The sequence below is a fragment of the Thalassophryne amazonica genome, chromosome 11, assembly GCF_902500255.1.
Source record: "Thalassophryne amazonica chromosome 11, fThaAma1.1, whole genome shotgun sequence".
Lineage (NCBI taxonomy): Eukaryota > Metazoa > Chordata > Actinopteri > Batrachoidiformes > Batrachoididae > Thalassophryne > Thalassophryne amazonica.
The window spans coordinates 45,263,971-45,283,163 of record NC_047113.1 but is presented as its reverse complement, the minus strand read 5'-3'; the positions used below and the strand labels follow the sequence as shown (position 1 = coordinate 45,283,163).

The 19,193-nt window shown below is 41.5% G+C and overlaps 1 protein-coding gene across 5 annotated transcripts in view; it reads right to left on the bottom strand.

Annotated features, from left to right (window-relative positions):
• Positions 1 to 17,509, bottom strand: part of unc5a (unc-5 netrin receptor A) — a 566,462-nt gene extending 548,953 nt beyond the window's left edge. For all 5 annotated transcript variants that reach the window (XM_034181446.1, XM_034181447.1, XM_034181448.1 and 2 more), the window contains exon 1: positions 17,140 to 17,509. In XM_034181446.1, coding sequence (XP_034037337.1) covers positions 17,140 to 17,233 — 94 coding nt within the window. In that variant the 5' untranslated portion in view covers positions 17,234 to 17,509. The remainder of the gene's footprint in view (positions 1 to 17,139) is intronic.
• Positions 17,510 to 19,193: the final 1,684 nt, after the last annotated feature.

Here is a 19,193-nt window from a genome sequence, read left to right as displayed (position 1 = left end):
GACAGTGATGAGTGTGCAGGAGGACTTTGTATTGAATACGGCAGTGAATGGGGAGCCAGTGGAGGGAGTGAAGAATGGGGGTGATGTGCTCGTGCCTGCACACCCTCATCAGGACCCTGGCAGTGCTGTTTTGGACATACTGGAGCTTTTGAATGCTCCTGCCAGAGATCCCGATGAGGATCGCATTACAGTAGTCCAGCCTGGAGGAGACAAAGGCATGGACGAGCTTCTCTGCAGCAGGGAGGGAAAGAGAAGACCGAAGTTTGGAGATATTACGGAGGTGAAAGAAGGCAATTTTACAGATGGAGTTGACATGATTGTCAAAGTAGAGGTGGGGGTCAAATTTGACCCCCAAGTTTATCACAGAGGGAGAGAGGGGAATGTTGTGTCCAAAAAATGAAACAGAGGTGATTGGGGAGGAGCGGAGTTGACGGGGGGTACCAGTTTGGATGGCTTCTGTTTTGGAGCCATTTAGCTGCAGGACGTTTTGACTCATCCACGCCTCTATCTCCTCCAGGCAGGAGCTGAGGCGGGAGACTGTGACCGAGGGGGGGACAAGAAGGAGAGATGGTGAGGTAGAATTGTGTGTCGTCAGCATAGCAGTGAAAATTAATTCCATGCTTGCTGACGACACGACTGAGGGGAAGCATGTAAATGGTGAAGAGGGTTTGGCCGAGTACAGAGCCCTGGGGGACCCCACAGGTAACAGTGTGGGGTGTGGATCTTGCTTCCCCCAGAGCTACGTACTCGGTTCTGTCAGAGAGGTAGGAGTGAAACCAGTGAAGGGCAGTGCCAGAGAGACCTGTATAGTGCTGGAGACGGTGTAGGAGGACGTGATGGTCTACAGTGTCAAACGCAGCAGAGAGGTCGAGAAGAATGAGGAGGGATGTGGAACCGGAGTCAGAAGCCCTGATCAGGTCATTGGTGACTCTGATGAGGGCTGTTTCTGTACTGTGGGAAGGGCGGAAACCAGATTGGAATTTTTCATAAAGATCATTAGATTTCAGGTGATGATGGAGCTGGGAGGAGACAACTTTTTCTAGAATTTTTGCAAGAAATGGGAGGTTACATATTGGTCTGTAGTTTGACAGAGGTTTGGGGTCCAGCGTGGGTTTCTTGAGGAGGGGTTTGATAATAGCAATTTTGAGGGTGTTAGGGACATGGCCTGTTTCTAGGGAGGTATAGATTATTTTTTGTGATAAGGGGGCTGATGGAGGAGCAATGAGTTTTGAGCAGAGGTGATGGGAGGGGATCGAGTAGGCAAGTGGATGGTTTGGATCTATGGATGATCTTCTCGACCTCCTGCTGCGCCGCGACAGTGAATTGGGTAAGTATGTTTGTGGCTGGTGTTATGGGTAGGTCGAGTGTAGTACTGTCGAGTGATGAAAATGAGGTACGGATGTTATCTATTTTTGATGTGAAAAATTGCATGAAAAGGTTGCAGTTTATTTCAGTATTGCTGTGGAATGAGGGGATGTGAGCATTGAGGATATGATTTAGGGTGTGAAGTATTCACACCCTTTGCTCAATATTTTGTTGATGCACCTTTGGCAGCAATTACAGTCTTTTTTACATGATGCCACAAGCTCGGTGCACCTATCTTTGAGCAGTTTTGCCAATTCCTCTTTGCAGCACCTCTGAAGCTTAGATGGGGAGCGTCAGTGCACAGCCATTTTCAGATCTCTCCAGAGACTTTTCAATCAGATTCAAGTCTGGGCTCTGGCTGGGCCACTCAAAGACATTCACAGAGTTGTTCTGAAGCCACTCCTTTGATATCTTGGCTGTGTGCTTAGGGTCATTGTCCTGCTGAAAGATGAACCACTGCCCCAGTCTGAGGTCAAGAGCGCTCTGGAGCAGGTTTTCATTACTGCATTCATCTTCCCCTCAATCCCGACTAGTCTCCCAGTTGCTGCCGCTGAAAAACATCCCCACAGCATGATGCTGCCAACACCATGCTTCACCGTAGGGATGGCACCTGGTTTCCTCCAAACATGATGCCTGGTATTCATGCCACAGAGTTCAAACTTTGTCTCATCAGACCACAGAATTTTGCTTCTCATGGTCTGAGAGTCCTTCAGGTGCCTTTTGGCAAACTCCAAGGTGGCTGTCATGTGCCTTTTACAAAGAATTGGCTTCCATCTGGCCACTCTATCATACAGTCCTAATTGGTGGATTGCTGCAGAGATGGTTGTCCTCCTGGAAGGTTCTCTTGTCTCCACAGAGGAATGCTGGAGCTCTGACAGAGTGACCATTGGGTTCTTGGTCCCTTCCCTGACTAAGGCCATTCTCCCTCAATCGCTCAGTTTAGACGGGCGACCAGCTTTAGAAACAGTCCTAGTGGATCTGAACTTCTTCCATTTTAGCATGATGTAGGCCACTGTGGTCACTGTACCCTTCCCCAGATTTGTGCCTCGAGACAATCCTGTCTCAGAGGTCTACAGGCAATTCCTTTGACTTCATGCTTGGTTTGTTCTCTGACATGCAGTGTCAACTGTGGGACCTTATTATGTAGGCAGGTACCTTTCCAAATCATGTCCAATCAACTGAATTTGCTGCAGGTGGACTCCAATTAAGCTGTAGAAACATCTCAAGGATGATCAGTGGAATCAAGATGCACCTGAGCTCAAGTTTGAGCTTCATGGCAAAGGCTGTGAATGCTTACGCAAGTATGATTTCTTTGTTGTTGTTGTTTGATTTTTAATAAATTTGCAAACATCTCCAAAAACATTTTTCATACTGTCATTATGGGGTATTGTGTATTGAATTTTGAGGGAAAAAATGAATCTCATCCATTTTGGAATAAAGGCTGTAACGTAAGTGTAAGTGAAGTGCTGTGAATACTTCCCTGGCCCACTGTAGCTGTGCTGCATTTATAGAAGATAATTCTTAACCTCAAGATAAAAATGTCTCTAAAAATAATCTGATTATTCTCCAAGTGTCATGAATATTTCATATTATCATATGGCTGCGATGCTACGCGCTCTGATTGGCTGATTACTGGTCTGATATTTATCTATATCTGGACCGGTTTCTATGACAATCTCTCCGAACACATACTTTCTTTCGGTCCGAACACTTATTTTCTTTACAAACCAGGAAGCTAAAAATGCACACGGATGGACATGAACGTACTCCATAAATATCTAAACAGCATCTGAAAAAACACACAGATTGAATGCTTACCAGCTAACAACCGGACCATCTGTTAGCAAGTTCCTGCTCTGCTCCACTGGTCTGTCGGGACACCGGCCGCCAGCTCGGAGGTGAGCTGAGATGAGCCGCTGCTCAGCTCAGCTTCAGACCTCTGAAGTGAGCAGAGGAGGTGAAGTTGCTCTTTTTCTTTTTTTGGAGGTAAATTTCACCTCCACTGCTGAAGTGAATGGCTTCACTTCCGCTCTGACTATGAGCCGTCAGCAGCTTCCATATTCGGGCATTCACGTATTTTATATATATATATATATATATATATAAAATAGCCATATAATAAATGAATGAGTAACCTCACTTGCTTGGCCTGTACTGAAATATCAGACCTCTGTGTTTTTTTGCATGGACCGAGGGCCAGAGAGGTCCATACTTACACCTCAGTCTGATCTTTCCCCATACAGACCTCGCACTCGGTTAACAATCCTTTATTACTGGCAACAATAAAATGATGAAGGGCTGGAAATACTGATTGTTCCCATAAAGGATGAATTTGTTTATTATTTTTGCTAAATTAAACATTTCGTCTGTGGTACCCAAAATGAGGCATGCAGAGCAAATGCCGAGATGGGCGGAGCACTCACATGGGAACATCAGTCACATTAGCAAGATTTGATGAGGAAAAACAGCATTAGTTACACAACACAGACAGATGTCTTACAGGCAACAAAAGAAAAACAAGAAACTCACATTGGTCAGAGAAAGAAACAAACACTATCACAATGATGAGAATTTTACAACAACAGAACAAAACTCCACTCAAAACAAAGCAGCAGTAACTATGATGTGCTCGAAAATGTTTGCCACCCTTTGGCATGTTTGATAAAAATTCCACAAATTAATGAATGGTTTCCATCAAAAAGTCCCACAACTGAATGTGACACATTCAAATGTTTCTGGGTTTTTGTTTTGTTTAGTTTAACTTTGTTACAAATAACATTACAGAACCCAAAAGAATTCAATGTTTGTTTTTGAAGAAATTTGAGAAACTGAAACCAGAGAGTATTTGCATTTTTTTAAATACAAAATCTAGGCACATTCAGTCACAGCATGTAGTTGTACCTATTATTATTGCATTCGCGAGCTTCCATCCATTTTCTACACCCGCTTACTCCAAATAAGGGTCACGGGGTTGAAAAAATACGGATTTCAACGTGGGTTGGGCAATAAATAAATCGTGTTCAAGTACTGCAATAAAATTCAAGATGATCAGCTGTGGATATTTACATGTGAATTAAAAAAAAAATCTGATTATTGTGGGAAAAGTCCAATATTTTTATGAATTATTTCAGAAAGAGAATTTTATACATATATTCTAAGCTCATTACAAATAAACTAAAATGCTTTGCGCATCTTTTATTTTATGTTTGATCATTATGGCTATAGCTAGAAAATAGAAAAAAAAATCTCTAAACCGACCCAGTCCAGTTGAAGATTCAAGCTTCTTTACTATCTCTAAATATCAGAATTTTTAATTTCAAGTCTGAGTAACTCACTATTCATGCAGTATACATACCATACATATAAACTCTAAGTCTGGTTCATTAGATACAACTACAATCACGGTGAAGACCATTGACTTGACAGTTGTCCAGAAGACATACACTAACAAGGAGGCCTACCTCTGTGGAGGGTAAGCCACAGAACGTCATTACTGAAAGAGCTGGCTGTTCAGAGTGCTATGTCAAAATATATTCATGGTAAGTTGACAGTAAGGGAAATGTGGTAGGAAAAGATGCACAAGCAACAGGGATGACCTCAATCTTGACAAGATTGTCAAGCAATGCCGATTCAAGAGCTTGGCTGAGATTCACAAGGAGTGGACTGAGGCAGGAGTCAGTGCATCAAGAGCCACCACACACAGACATGTCCAAGAAATGGACTATAAATATCGCATTCCCAGTGTCAAGCCACTCTTGAACCAGAGACAATGTCAGAAGCATCTTACCTGTGAAAAGTAGAAAAAGACCAATACCGTTGCTGAGTGGTCCAAAGTCCATTTTTCAGTTGAAAGAAAATTTTACATTTCATTGCTAAGTCAAGGTCCCAAAGACTGCGGTACAGAATCCAAGTTGCTTGAAGTCCAGTGTGAGGTTTCAGTGATGATTTGGGGCACCATGTCATTTGCTAGTGTTGTTTTTTCAGACACACAAAGCAGTCATCAACCAGGAGATTTTAGAGCACATAATGTTTTCATCTGCTGATAAGCTTTATGGAAATACTGATTTCTTTTTCTAGCAGGACTTGGCACCTGCCCACAGAGCCAAGTAACTGGTTTGCTGACCATGGCATTACTGTCTACACCTGATTGGCCAGCCAAATTCCTGATCTGAACCCCTTAAAAAGTCTATGAGGTATTGTTAAGAGGAAGATGAGACACCAGACCCAACATTACAGATGAGCCGAAGACCGCTATCAAAGCAACCTGGCCTTCTGCAGCACCTCAGCAATACCACAGGCTGAAAAGAAGCCCCAACTAAATATTGGGTGCATAAAAAAAAGATACTTTTTAGATGTTCAACATTTCTGTATTATGAATCCTTTTTTTCTGGAATGATATTATGAAATATCCATGAAGGTTCAAGGTTGAAGGATTCTTGATTATCATTCCAACCACTTCATGATGAAGTGGAGCAAAACATCAAATCTAGGTTTTCATCCCAGCTGTACCTTCTGGCAAATTGTAGCTGAACTTTCAGCTCTTCTTTTTAAGAAAATCCTCCTCTACACTACTTCATCATGAAGCTGTATAACTGGTGATACAAAATGCAAAACGCACTGTGCACAATTTCTCCAATCACAGCCACAGAAACCTATAACTTCTTCTGAGTTTTCTGGGTGTCTTGGTGTCTTTCTTCACTCTTCTCCTTCTTGCACAGTCACTCAGTTTTTGAGAACTGTCTACTCCACACAGATTTTCCACAGAGTGCCATACTGTTTGTATTTCTTCATAATTGGTGTAAATAAAGTTCAAGACATATTCAGTGACTTGGAAATGTTCATGTATCCATCTCCTGACTTATCTGAAGAAAACTGGCTAAAACTGATTATTTACATGTATTATACCAAAGGGGCCCATTACTTATGCAACCAATCATGTTGGCTTTTATATTTTTAATTAATTTATATCAAGTTGTAGAGACTTGGTTTGACTTTAAGTTTAAGGAAGATGATTTTAGAAAGTTTTACATTGAGAAGCCTGATTTACTTTTTATATTTAAAATGGCATAAATAAATGAAAATGTGTGAAATACCAAGGGGCTGAATACTTTTGCAAGCCACTGTAGACAGCAGAAATAAATGTAAGAACATCTGTAGTGTTTAGCTTCCACATCAACGTACATAATAACTTACTACTGCAAAGTGTTGTTTGGCCTACCACTGACCAAAATAAAAACACAAACACACTGCAGCCATTAACAAGTGACAATTAGCATTCATTTTTACAGCCTGAGTTGTAAATATTATTCTAAAGTGTAGTTCATTACACAAAGATTTTCCCTTTATATTGTAATCACAAATTTCAAACTTTTCATTACAACATACTATCAAACAAACAAAAAGAAAACAACAACAACAGACTGTAGCTTATGTGGCACATTGATGAGATATTGATAAATATCAGGATTTCTGAGGTCAGGTAGCTATAGTCATTTTGTTACAGCAGTCTTTCACAGCATTTGGATTGGATAGACAAAGACACTGCAAATCCGACTTCAGTTTGACTTGACAAACACACATCACTCCACTGCACAACTCAATTTGAAAGAAAAAAAAAACATGTTAAGGAGTATACTTATGTAGATGAAGTAATTTTTTCAACATTAATTGGTGAAATAGAGTCAATCACTTACCTAACTTTTTTGAAGCAAATTCAACATGTTAGAAATTACAGTAGCATCGGAATCTGGCCCATAACAGTGACCTTTGCATCGCTGCATGCTCAAAATCATGATTTAAGCCTTGGCAATGTTGTGACAGCACTGATATATTCTATTCCTTAAAAATGACTCCACAAAATGATGCACATGACTAAAATTCTTGCAGCAACAACAACAACACTGTGAGAAAGAGCAAAATATGTGTCTTGTCTTTAGTCATAATGCCACATTACAACACATTATACATGTGCCATAAAGTAGCACCACATTGCACAAATCAATGGAAGAGCTCCGGTACATGGTTTTTCACTACTGAGCTACGTGGATTCACATTTTCCCAGAAAAATATTGCAAGATTGTTCACAAATGTGACAACACTACGATTGCCAAAGTTTAGGGAACTGTCAGGAGACAACCTGTAACTCTCAATAACTTTTAATTGCCTTTTTGCTTAAAAACCCTGGGAAAGGACAAACAACTTGGAATGAAGAGATCAGCACTCAAGTGGAAATCTTCCTACGATTTCACGCCCATGCACCACACTGTATTAAGAATAATGAGAAAAACTAAATTGGAGCTACTAGCAGGACAAATGTGAAACAATTGTGTTTTATGGTAAAAGCACCAAATTTTGCGTGTCAAATTATGTATCAAACATTGTTTTATACACACACACACACACGTATATTTGTATCAAACATTGTTTTATACACACACACACACACACGTATATTTCATACACACACACACACACACATATATACATATGTGTGTGTGTGTGTGTGCGGAAAGCAGCGAAGAGTGCTGTGATTTGGATCATTTCAACCGCTGGAAAGTTGACGATTTAAAGCGTTTTTGTAAGCTCCGCGGATTGCCTGTTACAACCAGGACTACGTACGGCAGTGGACAGAAATGGAAAGAAGAGCTGGTTGTGCTTGCGTGTGCTGCATCTGTACAGAAAGTACCGTTAGTGTAGACAAAGGAGGAAGAGCGCGCTGCTGTCGAAAATGACCCATGCTTGTTGATAGTTGGAGAAAAACAAATTTCTGACCCCTTGAAGGCCACTGACGGATGGTTAGACGAAGTCCAGAGACTGAAACTGTGGATATTGCAGAATATTTGCTAAGCAGGGATGAGAAATCGCGACTCCGCCGGCTTGCTTTTTTTTTTTTTTTGCCAGCTTGCACTCGGCCGAGATGGACGCATTTTATCTTCTCCCTCCATCCTTATCTTTCCTGCTTCTGTGGTGTGTTGTATGTGAGGCTGCAGCTTTGCTCTTCTGGAAAATGACAAAAATGGATCTGTTAAAGTGGTCTCTGAACGCAGTTGACACTATTTTTTCCACAAGACATTCGGGGGTGGAGGACCCGACCTGTCCTGCCGGGACGCATGTGATGGGTTACGTGATGGACTCGTGTAGGAGATGGCAGGTCATGTGCCTTTACACGCTTTCTGTGGAGGACGTCGAAGATGTGTATATATTTGGCTTGGTGGTGACTGGCTTTCTGCTGTGTGGAGCGGGCATGGCACTGGTTTACCGGAAAATTATGAAGGTGGAAGCAGCGATAATTGGGCCGTCCAGGCTGCCCCAAATGATTGATTCAATTGGGAAGGCAGTGGCTGCACAGTCGGCGGGTGTTAACCGCATGCTGGAAAACATCTCGGGCAGGATTGCAGCTCTGGAAATCCGCTTTGGCCGTCAGTAAAGACCACATCCTACATTCAGATGTATTGAGAGCCACTCTGTTCTCAGAACTGTGGAATCTTTCAGGCGTCTGCTAATCTGGATATTCATTTGGCTTCCCCAAACACAGCTGCACTTCAAGGCTGCTGCGATAACAAACCTCCTCAAGAAGATCAACACTTCCCCGGGCGCCTAATGGCGACTTCTGCTCCTAAATGGCAATTAGGATGGGTTTATTGCAGTAGACACATTTCATTGTGCAGGGAACATGTTCCTTTGTGCATATGACAATAAAATTCTTTTGAATCCTTTGAATCCTTGAATTCATAATGACGACAATGACGGTGAGTCTCACATATAACCTCTTTGGTGTCATGTTTGTTTTGATAAGTTGACAGACATACAATAATATGTGCATGCATGCAGTTTGTTTATAGAACATGCCAATTTTACAATATTACGCGCCACGTCATTCATGGCGCGACATTACAGTCATACGCCGATGCACGAAAACAGCGGCACGGTTTCAGGATATTGACACAATAAATGTGCATGAAACTTACAATTTTAGTCCGTCTTTTACGTCCGTCTGGATCTTTCTTTTCTGTGGCGAAATTGTGTAGAATGAACAGAGGTTTATGACCACATTTCTTCTTCTTTCCCTCTTTGTTTGGTCTTGGCGGAGGTTTGTAATCGTGTGTTTTCAGCCAACTTTCAAGCCTATAAATTCCGTTCGAGCATTTGAAAACTGTCATTATTGTATGTGTCGCTTAAGGCTTAAAGCCTTTGAAACAATCCCTGTAAGCCTTAATTTTTACAGTCCAGTAATGCTACTGTATACGAAATTCAATGGGAGCAGTGTGAGTGTGGTAGCTGGGATTTTTGCCCCCATTTGACCCACGCATGCGCAGATGCGATGCGCACTTCGCTTATTGTCATCCTAATGGCAGGGAGACGCTTCACCCTCAGCATCCTTTTTAATGTACTTAAATCCAGATGATGCCATGCTGGGCAGCTGGAGTTCTCTATGTGTCCTTGTGCGCCCAAACCATGATGATATACCCTGACCACATCCATTTCTAATGGGGAAATGTATAACACTGTCTGCTGGTTTGTTGACTAATAGCCAACATTTATGTGTTAAGACAATACTGAATAACTGAGTGCACGTTTTACAAATTGTGGCCACGTTTAAGTAGATCGTGCCCTTGTTTTACTCAAACGATGCTTAAAACGGGCGCACATTCTCTCCACATGCAAAACATTTTGCGATGACACTTCCAGGGCTCCGTAGTTCCTCGCTCTCTCTCCCCTGAAACTCTGTCATAATTGTGTTATAAACCAGTCACCATTTGTCTAATTATACATCTGTGTAGTTAATAAATAAAATAATCTTCACGGACGATTCACTCGCGCGCGCACGTGAAAAAAAAAAAACTGTTTTGCTGCTGCTGCTGCTCTCCCCTCAATCTCTCCCCAGAAAGGAAGAGTCTGACACATCAGAGGAGGAGTTTTAAGGTTGATATAAGACTGACTTTTGGTTGTGCAAGTAACTTTTTTTTTGGTGCAAGTAATTTTTTTGTTACTAGCACCAGTGCAAGTAGGTTAAAAAATGTATTTCGACCCCTGAAAGGTAAGTCCATAATAACATTTTTTAAATTAAATGTGTTTTTTGTGTGCTACAGTTTGTATGTGTAAAGAATGCTGATGAGAGATTTTAAACATAATCCGTTAACTGCTGCCAATCAAACGGTGAATAAGCTACTCTGTGGGGTTCATATGCATGTAAATCTGATTGTGATGAAGTCAGTGCCTCACCAGCCATCAACCTCACTGCAAGTCTCTGATATATATATATATATATATATATATATATATATATATATATATATATATATATATATATATATATATATATATATATAAAAATAGGGATGGGTATCGAGAACCGGTTCGTTATCGAGAACTGGTTGACTGCAGCGAGTCTGCAATCAACCGCTTCTGCAGCACGGCTCTGCTTGAAGCTTGAACCAACAAAGCAATGCCCCAATCTGCTGCTTCATTGGTTCTCTGCTTTGCAGAAGTGGCAATTCCGCTTCTTAACCCCTCTCAAAGCCATTTAAAGATGTCAGTCATGAGTCACTTTTGTGCTGATTAAAGTCACTAACTGGGACTCTTGTCTTGTTGCAGGCAAGAAACAAGAATCGTCCTCCGTTCCGTTCGCATAGCTCCAAACGTTGCGCTGCTCTGTGCCGAGTCACGTTAGAGTCCAGCCGGAATTAATAACTTCAAAGCAAATCACCATTTTAAATCAAATGACACCTCTTTCCAAACGTTGTAATACAAAGAATAAACTACAATCGACCAAAATGTTTTTTCCTCCCAAAATGAGATGCCCTGCGTTCTTTATGAATTACATCCTGACTTGCAGCACAGCCGGCTGAGCTCAGAGGCTATATATGGAGTTCCATTTGTGCCATTAATGTCTGAAAGGAAATACTTTTGACAAAAACTACAAATTTTGTTTATTTCTATTTATGTCCAGAGATCTAGGATCCACCATGTAGAGTTTATTTATGTCCAGAGATCAAGGATCCAGTGACCATTTTCATATTTATTTAGTTTAAGACTCAAGTAAAATGTTGTTGACATCGAAAACCTGTAAACGCCTACTTTTACTACACAGAAAATTCACAAGAGGTATTGATAAGGGAATCGATAATGGCATCGATATTTATAAAATCTTATCAATACCCATCCCTATATATATATATATATATATATATATATATATATTAGGGCTGCAGCTATCGAATATTTTTGGAATCGGATATTCTATCGATTAATCGAGTAATCAGATAAAAAGTACCTTTGTATTTTTAAACAATATCAGTCGTGGCAGGGCTCTCCCTAACACAATGTTGCTGTGCCATCATGCAGATTTTTAAGTTTAGGGTGTTCCCTCTCTCTGTTTTACCGGGTTATTAATTTTTTTCATATTAAGAGTTTTAGAGCTTTGCCAAACCATAAGCCCAGGCAGTCTGTGAAATCTTCAGTCTGCATTCTTTTTTTCCCTTCTTATTGCATATTTCATTGCACTTTTTATTACTGTGATTTATTCAGTGTTTAGTGTATATTTATACATGCCGTACAGAGTGTAGCTCAAACCAAAGTCAAATTCTTTGTTTTCTGTGGATACATGGCGAATAACAGAGCCTTTGAAAAATGGCTGTGGATTGCAGCGTTTCCACAAAAGCTGCCTAAAAACTGATGTTTAATAAAAACTCTTACCAAATCTGAATTAAAGCTTTATTTTAATCATTAAACATGACTCATTTAAAGGGCGCGTCCTTTCGCTTCATCTGCGGAGGTGGAGAACGACCAGTGGAGCAAAATGTGTTTTTTAAATATATACAAACACACTGCTTCACTTTAAATGTGCAATAAGTCCGTTTCAGATAATCCTCACAGACCCTTTCTCTTAAAAGGCTTTATTTTACTCAGTGTGTGGCTTTGCAAACTTGTAGCATCGCCTGCTACATTGATTAGCGCTATGGTCTTCTTCTGTATTTTTTGTGGGAGCGTTACAGCACCACATACAGGCCTGGTGTATGTACTACAGCTTTAAACGAAGCCTCGAGGCAAAGAATTTGCCTCAAGAATTTTTTGTAATCGAATTATTTGAATTACTCGATGAATCGTTTCAGCCCTAATATATATATGTGTGTGTGTGTGTGTGTATATATATATATATATATATATATATATATATATATATATATATATATATATATATATATATATATATATATATATATATATATATATATATATATATATATATATATATATATATATATATATATATATATATAATATATATATATATACACCCTGGACAGAACACCAGTCTATCACAGGGCCACATGTAGACAGACAAACATCTACAGCCAATTTTAAGGTTTACAATTCACCTAGATGTCTTTAGAAGTGGGAGGAAGACAGAGCACCCAGAGGGAACCCACACAAACATGGGGAGAACATACAAACTTCACACAGAAAGGACCATGTGGGAAGTGATCCCAGGACCGTCTTGCTCTGAGGCAAGTTCTAACCTCTAAGCCACCTTGCTGCCAATATGCTGCACCCATTCCAACCACAATTATATTGATTAAAAAAAAAAGAAAAAAAATTGAGCTTGACATGACATCCATTTTTTATTATATATCAAACAATATCTGCACAAAATTTGCTGCTTTTGCCATAAAACACACAACCCGTAGTGCCATATTACACATATCTGCCCTGCTATACACAGCAGCGAATGGAATGATGACATGCAACTGCTCTATCAGTCTTTGTGTATCCTGCTGTATATATAGACATTTATGATGTCATAAGACCTGCTCTGGAAATGCCCGGGAAAAAAATAAAAGGATGTGATTTTTTTTAAAGCTCTTTATCAGCATCAAATAACTTCATCAACTATTCTACAACAGATGACCATGTACCACAAAATGTTCCATAAAAACATAAAACATATATAGGTATTGAAGTCAAAAGGCAAACAGATGGATAATCCTCCTTCCTCTGTCAGATGGAGGAGGCAATCATCAAAATACATGACTCCATCCATTGGTTGTCTATACAGGGTTTTCAATCACGTGACCGATTTGCTGTAGTACAGGTGCCGTCTCCATTCTGGATTACAAGGAGGCTGGCGCGTGATAGAAAAATGAAGAGAATGTATAGTTATTACGAGGCTTTAAATCCTCGAGATAAAGCTATTTATTGTGATAGATGTGTAGCAGTTGGTTCAGTGGATCCGTATCTTGTACCAGATAGTGAATTTAGTGGTGATGTAACGAACTGGCCGACAGTGTCACACTCCGATATTCAATCAATCAATCAATCAATTTATTTTTATATAGCGCCAAATCACAACAAACAGTTGCCCCAAGGCGCTTTATATTGTAAGGCAAGGCCATACAATAATTATGTAAAACCCCAACGGTCAAAACGACCCCCTGTGAGCAAGCACTTGGCTACAGTGGGAAGGAAAAACTCCCTTTTAACAGGAAGAAACCTCCAGCAGAACCAGGCTCAGGGAGGGGCAGTCTTCTGCTGGGACTGGTTGGGGCTGAGGGAGAGAACCAGGAAAAAGACATGCTGTGGAGGGGAGCAGAGATCGATTACTAATGATTAAATGCAGAGTGGTGCATACAGAGCAAAAAGAGAAAGAAACAGTGCATCATGGGAACCCCCCAGCAGTCTACGTCTATAGCAGCATAACTAAGGGATGGTTCAGGGTCATCCGATCCAGCCCTAACTATAAGCTTTAGCAAAAAGGAAAGTTTTAAGCCTAATCTTAAAAGTAGAGAGGGTGTCTGTCTCCCTGATCTGAATTGGGAGCTGGTTCCACAGGAGAGGAGCCTGAAAGCTGAAGGCTCTGCCTCCCATTCTACTCTTACAAACCCTAGGAACTACAAGTAAGCCTGCAGTCTGAGAGCGAAGCGCTCTATTGGGGTGATATGGTACTACAAGGTCCCTAAGATAAGATGGGACCTGATTATTCAAAACCTTATAAGTAAGAAGAAGAATTTTAAATTCTATTCTAGAATTAACAGGAAGCCAATGAAGAGAGGCCAATATGGGTGAGATATGCTCTCTCCTTCTAGTCCCCGTCAGTACTCTAGCTGCAGCATTTTGAATTAACTGAAGGCTTTTTAGGGAACTTTTAGGACAACCTGATAATAATGAATTACAATAGTCCAGCCTAGAGGAAATAAATGCATGAATTAGTTTTTCAGCATCACTCTGAGACAAGACCTTTCTGATTTTAGAGATATTGCGTAAATGCAAAAAAGCAGTCCTACATATTTGTTTAATATGCGCTTTGAATGACATATCCTGATCAAAAATGACTCCAAGATTTCTCACAGTATTACTAGAGGCCAGGGCAATGCCATCCAGAGTAAGGATCTGGTTAGACACGTTTCTAAGATTTGTGGGGCCAAGTACAATAACTTCAGTTTTATCTGAGTTTAAAAGCAGGAAATTAGAGGTCATCCATGTCTTTATGTCTGTAAGACAATCCTGCAGTTTAGCTAATTGGTGTGTGTCCTCTGGCTTCATGGATAGATAAAGCTGGGTATCATCTGCGTAACAATGAAAATTTAAGCAATACCGTCTAATAATACTACCTAAGGGAAGCATGTATAAAGTGAATAAAATTGGTCCTAGCACAGAACCTTGTGGAACTCCATAATTAACCCTAGTCTGTGAAGAAGATTCCCCATGTACATGAACAAATTGTAATCTATTAGACAAATATGATTCAAACCACGGCAGCGCAGTGCCTTTAATACCTATGGCATGCTCTAATCTCTGTAATAAAATTTTATGGTCAACAGTATCAAAAGCAGCACTGAGGTCTAACAGAACAAGCACAGAGATGAGTCCACTGTCCGAGGCCATAAGAAGATCATTTGTAACCTTCACTAATGCTGTTTCTGTACTATGATGAATTCTAAAACCTGACTGAAACTCTTCAAATAGACCATTCCTCTGCAGATGATCAGTTAGCTGTTTTACAACTACCCTTTCAAGAATTTTTGAGAGAAAAGGAAGGTTGGAGATTGGCCTATAATTAGCTAAGATAGCTGGGTCAAGTGATGGGTTTTTAAGTAATGGTTTAATTACTGCCACCTTAAAAGCCTGTGGTACATAGCCAACTAACAAAGATAGATTGATCATATTTAAGATCGAAGCATTAAATAATGGTAGGGCTTCCTTGAGCAGCCTGGTAGGAATGGGGTCTAATAAACATGTTGATGGTTTGGATGAAGTAACTAATGAAAATAACTCAGACAGAACAATCGGAGAGAATGAGTCTAACCAAATACCGGCATCACTGAAAGCAGCCAAAGATAACGATACGTCTTTGGGATGGTTATGAGTAATTATAATATTGTGAACTAGGAAGCTGCCAACCAGGTCAGCCTCGCCGGCCTCCTGCAGAGCATCACAGCGGAGCTCTGAAAGCGGAGGTCGTCTTGAAGTCCTGAGCGATTTCTCTCACCAGGCGCTAGAAGGGCAGCTTGCGGATCAGCAGCTCGGTGCTCGAGGACCACAGTGTAAATAAGCATCTGTATTGGAAGCCTTCTTGTGTTATCCTTGGCAGTATTTTTATGTATTCTTATATAATTTTATTGCCGAATAAAATAAAAATTCTGGTAGCAGTAGATTTCTGGTAGCGGCGGATCTCTCCCAGCGCCACGGTGCCGTGAGGCTTCTTCACACCGACGTTGAAGCTTCTGCAATTGTTCGCCAAATGCACGTAGTGTATCACAGCGGCCACCGCGTTGTAATCCAGAATGGCCGCAGGACACAAAATGACGTAACCGATACGTCACATGAAAACCCTCTATAGACTAACTGAAACAACACTGTCATTTGATTTCACTGAACAATGAAATTACCTCAAACATGAGACTGGACTTTATGATTTGCTGTCTGATTTGGCTTTGATTTTTGTTCTTTAAAAAAAAAAGCTCAAATGACTCTTTTCAGCAGCATTGCTTTACAGTATTTAATGTTTTTCATTTTTTTATCTGATGCTTTGAATCTTGTGTTGATCGGAATACCCCCCCCCCCCCCACTCTCTCCAATGTTAGTGATTGTTTTCTCCATCAAGGCACATTTGCATGCATTGGGGAGTGTGAGAGGCCAGCAGACCACGTCATAAAATGTAACTCATCAGTGGGAGTAGGTCGTCTAACTCCGTAAAGCTGTCACCATACTGCCAATGCAGCAGCAACGAGTCGGAGCCGGAGGAGAGAGAGAGAGAGAGAGAGAGAGAGAGAGAGAGAGAAAACAAAAACGTGGAGTTCAATCACCCTCTCCGCTGCTGCTGTAAATAAACAACCACACACGACGTGGTTTTAAAAAATAAAATAATTAAACTGCGACGTATAAGTGGTGGTAGTGTTCAGGAATTAGACAGGTCCACATAAGGCGGGGAGCGTTATTGTTTATAAGACGGAGCGCGAGTTTCATTGTTCATATATTCACGCAGGTGTAGCTTCATTCAGCCAAAGCAGCAAACAAAGACTGTTAAAAGCTGCTGGAAACATGTTTAATAATATTATAAAACGCGGGGAGCTGAAAAGTTTTCAAACTGAAATTAGGGGTGTTTCCCAGCATCACCCTTGAGTTTTAACTTTGATTTAATGGTAATAGCTAATTACTGGAGGATGTATCCGCCCCTAAGGTGTTATCACGTCAAATGAAAAAGAAACAAACGTGTAAACTTGTGGCGTCTTCCTGTTAAGGCTTTTTAAAAATTCCAGATAAAAGCGATGAACTCACCGGTGCAGGTGAAACCAGCGAAGAAGAAGAAGCAGAAGAAACAGAGCGCAGCGCTGGAGCCACGGCGGACAAAGAGACTCAGAAGTGCGGGCATCTTCGTGAAGATTTTTGTTTGTTTGTTTTTAATTGTTATTATCACATAAGATTCAAAGGGCGGGGAGGAGAGATGAAGGACGGCCGCGGAGAGGGGGTGTTTTAGGGTCCAGAGCTTAGTGTCCTCTGACTGGAACACTTATCGCCTTTTCCTCAGCAGGAAAATCCTAGCGCCGTGGCGTGGCCATCCTGGCGGTGCGGCTCAGAACATCACAGGTGTGGTGAAGAACAAAACTGCTGGTGCTGCTGGTAGTGCAGCTTTTCTCTGCTGCTCCTCCAAAAAAGCCGATGTCCCCTCGCAGGTCGCCCGCTCCGCCCTCTGGAGCTCAGCCAGACTCTTTCCTGTTGTTTGTTCCCACTTTGCAGTCTCCCGACGAAGCAGCGCCTTCTCCAAACGCCAAAACGGCCAAGAACTGTGGCTTCTGTGAGAAAGAAAGCTTGCACACAGACAGCAGCAGCAGCAGCGAGCGCTGAGGAGGAGCAGAGCCGCAAAACCAGGAGCGGAGTGGAACGGATCGTCCTATAAGAGCGCACCGCACTCTGCTGTCATTTATTCCCCCTTCACTGATTTGCATATTTTGATTGGGCAGCCAAAACAAACCACGTACTGGGATTGCATGACATAGAGTACGGAGGGGGGGGGAATCATCTGCATAACATGAAAATGTTGGCTATGACATTGAGTCCTGTAAATAGGAATCAGATGCTGTGCTTTGCATACAAATCCAAGCAGATTGCATCTGCATGTCATTGACTTTCATCTTATTATGACTGGATAGTCTTGATTTTTTTTGTGTGTGTGTGTGTGTGTGTGTGTGTGTGTGTGTGTGTGTGTGTGTGTGTGTGTGTGTGTGTGTGTGTGTTAGAGGTTGGCGATTTTGGTATTGATCCGATACCAAGTAAATACGAGGTCTATTAGAAACGTAACCGACCTTATTATTTTTTTCAAAACCATATGGATTTGAATCACGTGTGATTGCGTCAGACAAGCTTGAACCCTCATGCGCATGCGTGAGTTTTTCCACGCCTGTCGGTTGCGTCATTCGCCTGTGAGCAGGCTTTGAGTGAGGAGTGGTCTACCCCCTCTGCGGATTTTCATTGTCAGGAAATGGCGGAATGATTTGGGCTTTTTTTCCATCAGAATTTTTTCAGAAACTGTTAGAGACTGGCAGCTGGAAACCATTAGAAAAAATTTATCTGGCTTTTGGTGAAAATGTTACGGGCTTGGTAGAGAATAAGGAGTGTTACTGTCACTTTAAGGACAGCCCCCAGCGGCTGTGGGGCATGCTCCGAAGCCGCCATCGACAGGCTGAACGACCATTTAATTTCTAAACGGATGGCTGTTTGGATCCGTGACCATCGTGTGCCATTTCTGTTTATCACAAGAGCTGGACATCAACCATTTTCCGGCAGATTTAACTTTTAACAAGAGATTTTGTCATGGAAAGCCGAGCGGAGGCTTCGCGCGTCACGATGGATTCGCTACTGGAGCGAGAAAAAAAACACCTCCGTTTTGGTCTCAAAGGACGGCTTTGAGATGGCGTTCAGACAGCTGTCAGTGGTTTTTCCATCGAGTGATTATCCGAGAAATTGTGGATGTGCCTGGACATGCCAGAACATGTCCCATGAGGCTTCATCATGGCGTTGCTTTGCACCATGCGGGACCGCCGCGACACGCGACATTCCTCCGCACGTCTGTCTCAATGTGCCAAAAAAGTGCTGATGTCCACGTCTTTTCACAATTCCTGTGCTAGTCAGACGACGTCCCGGATAAAACACAGCGTCCAATTTGGAAATGAACGGCACATTCCACTGTTACAGGAGTTTTTGTCATGGAAAGAGGAGCAGAGGCTTCGCGCGTCACGGTGCTGCCGCATGGTGCACAGCAACGCCGTGATGAAGCCTCACAGGACATGTTCTGGCATGTCCAGGCACATCCACAATTTCTTGGATAATCACTC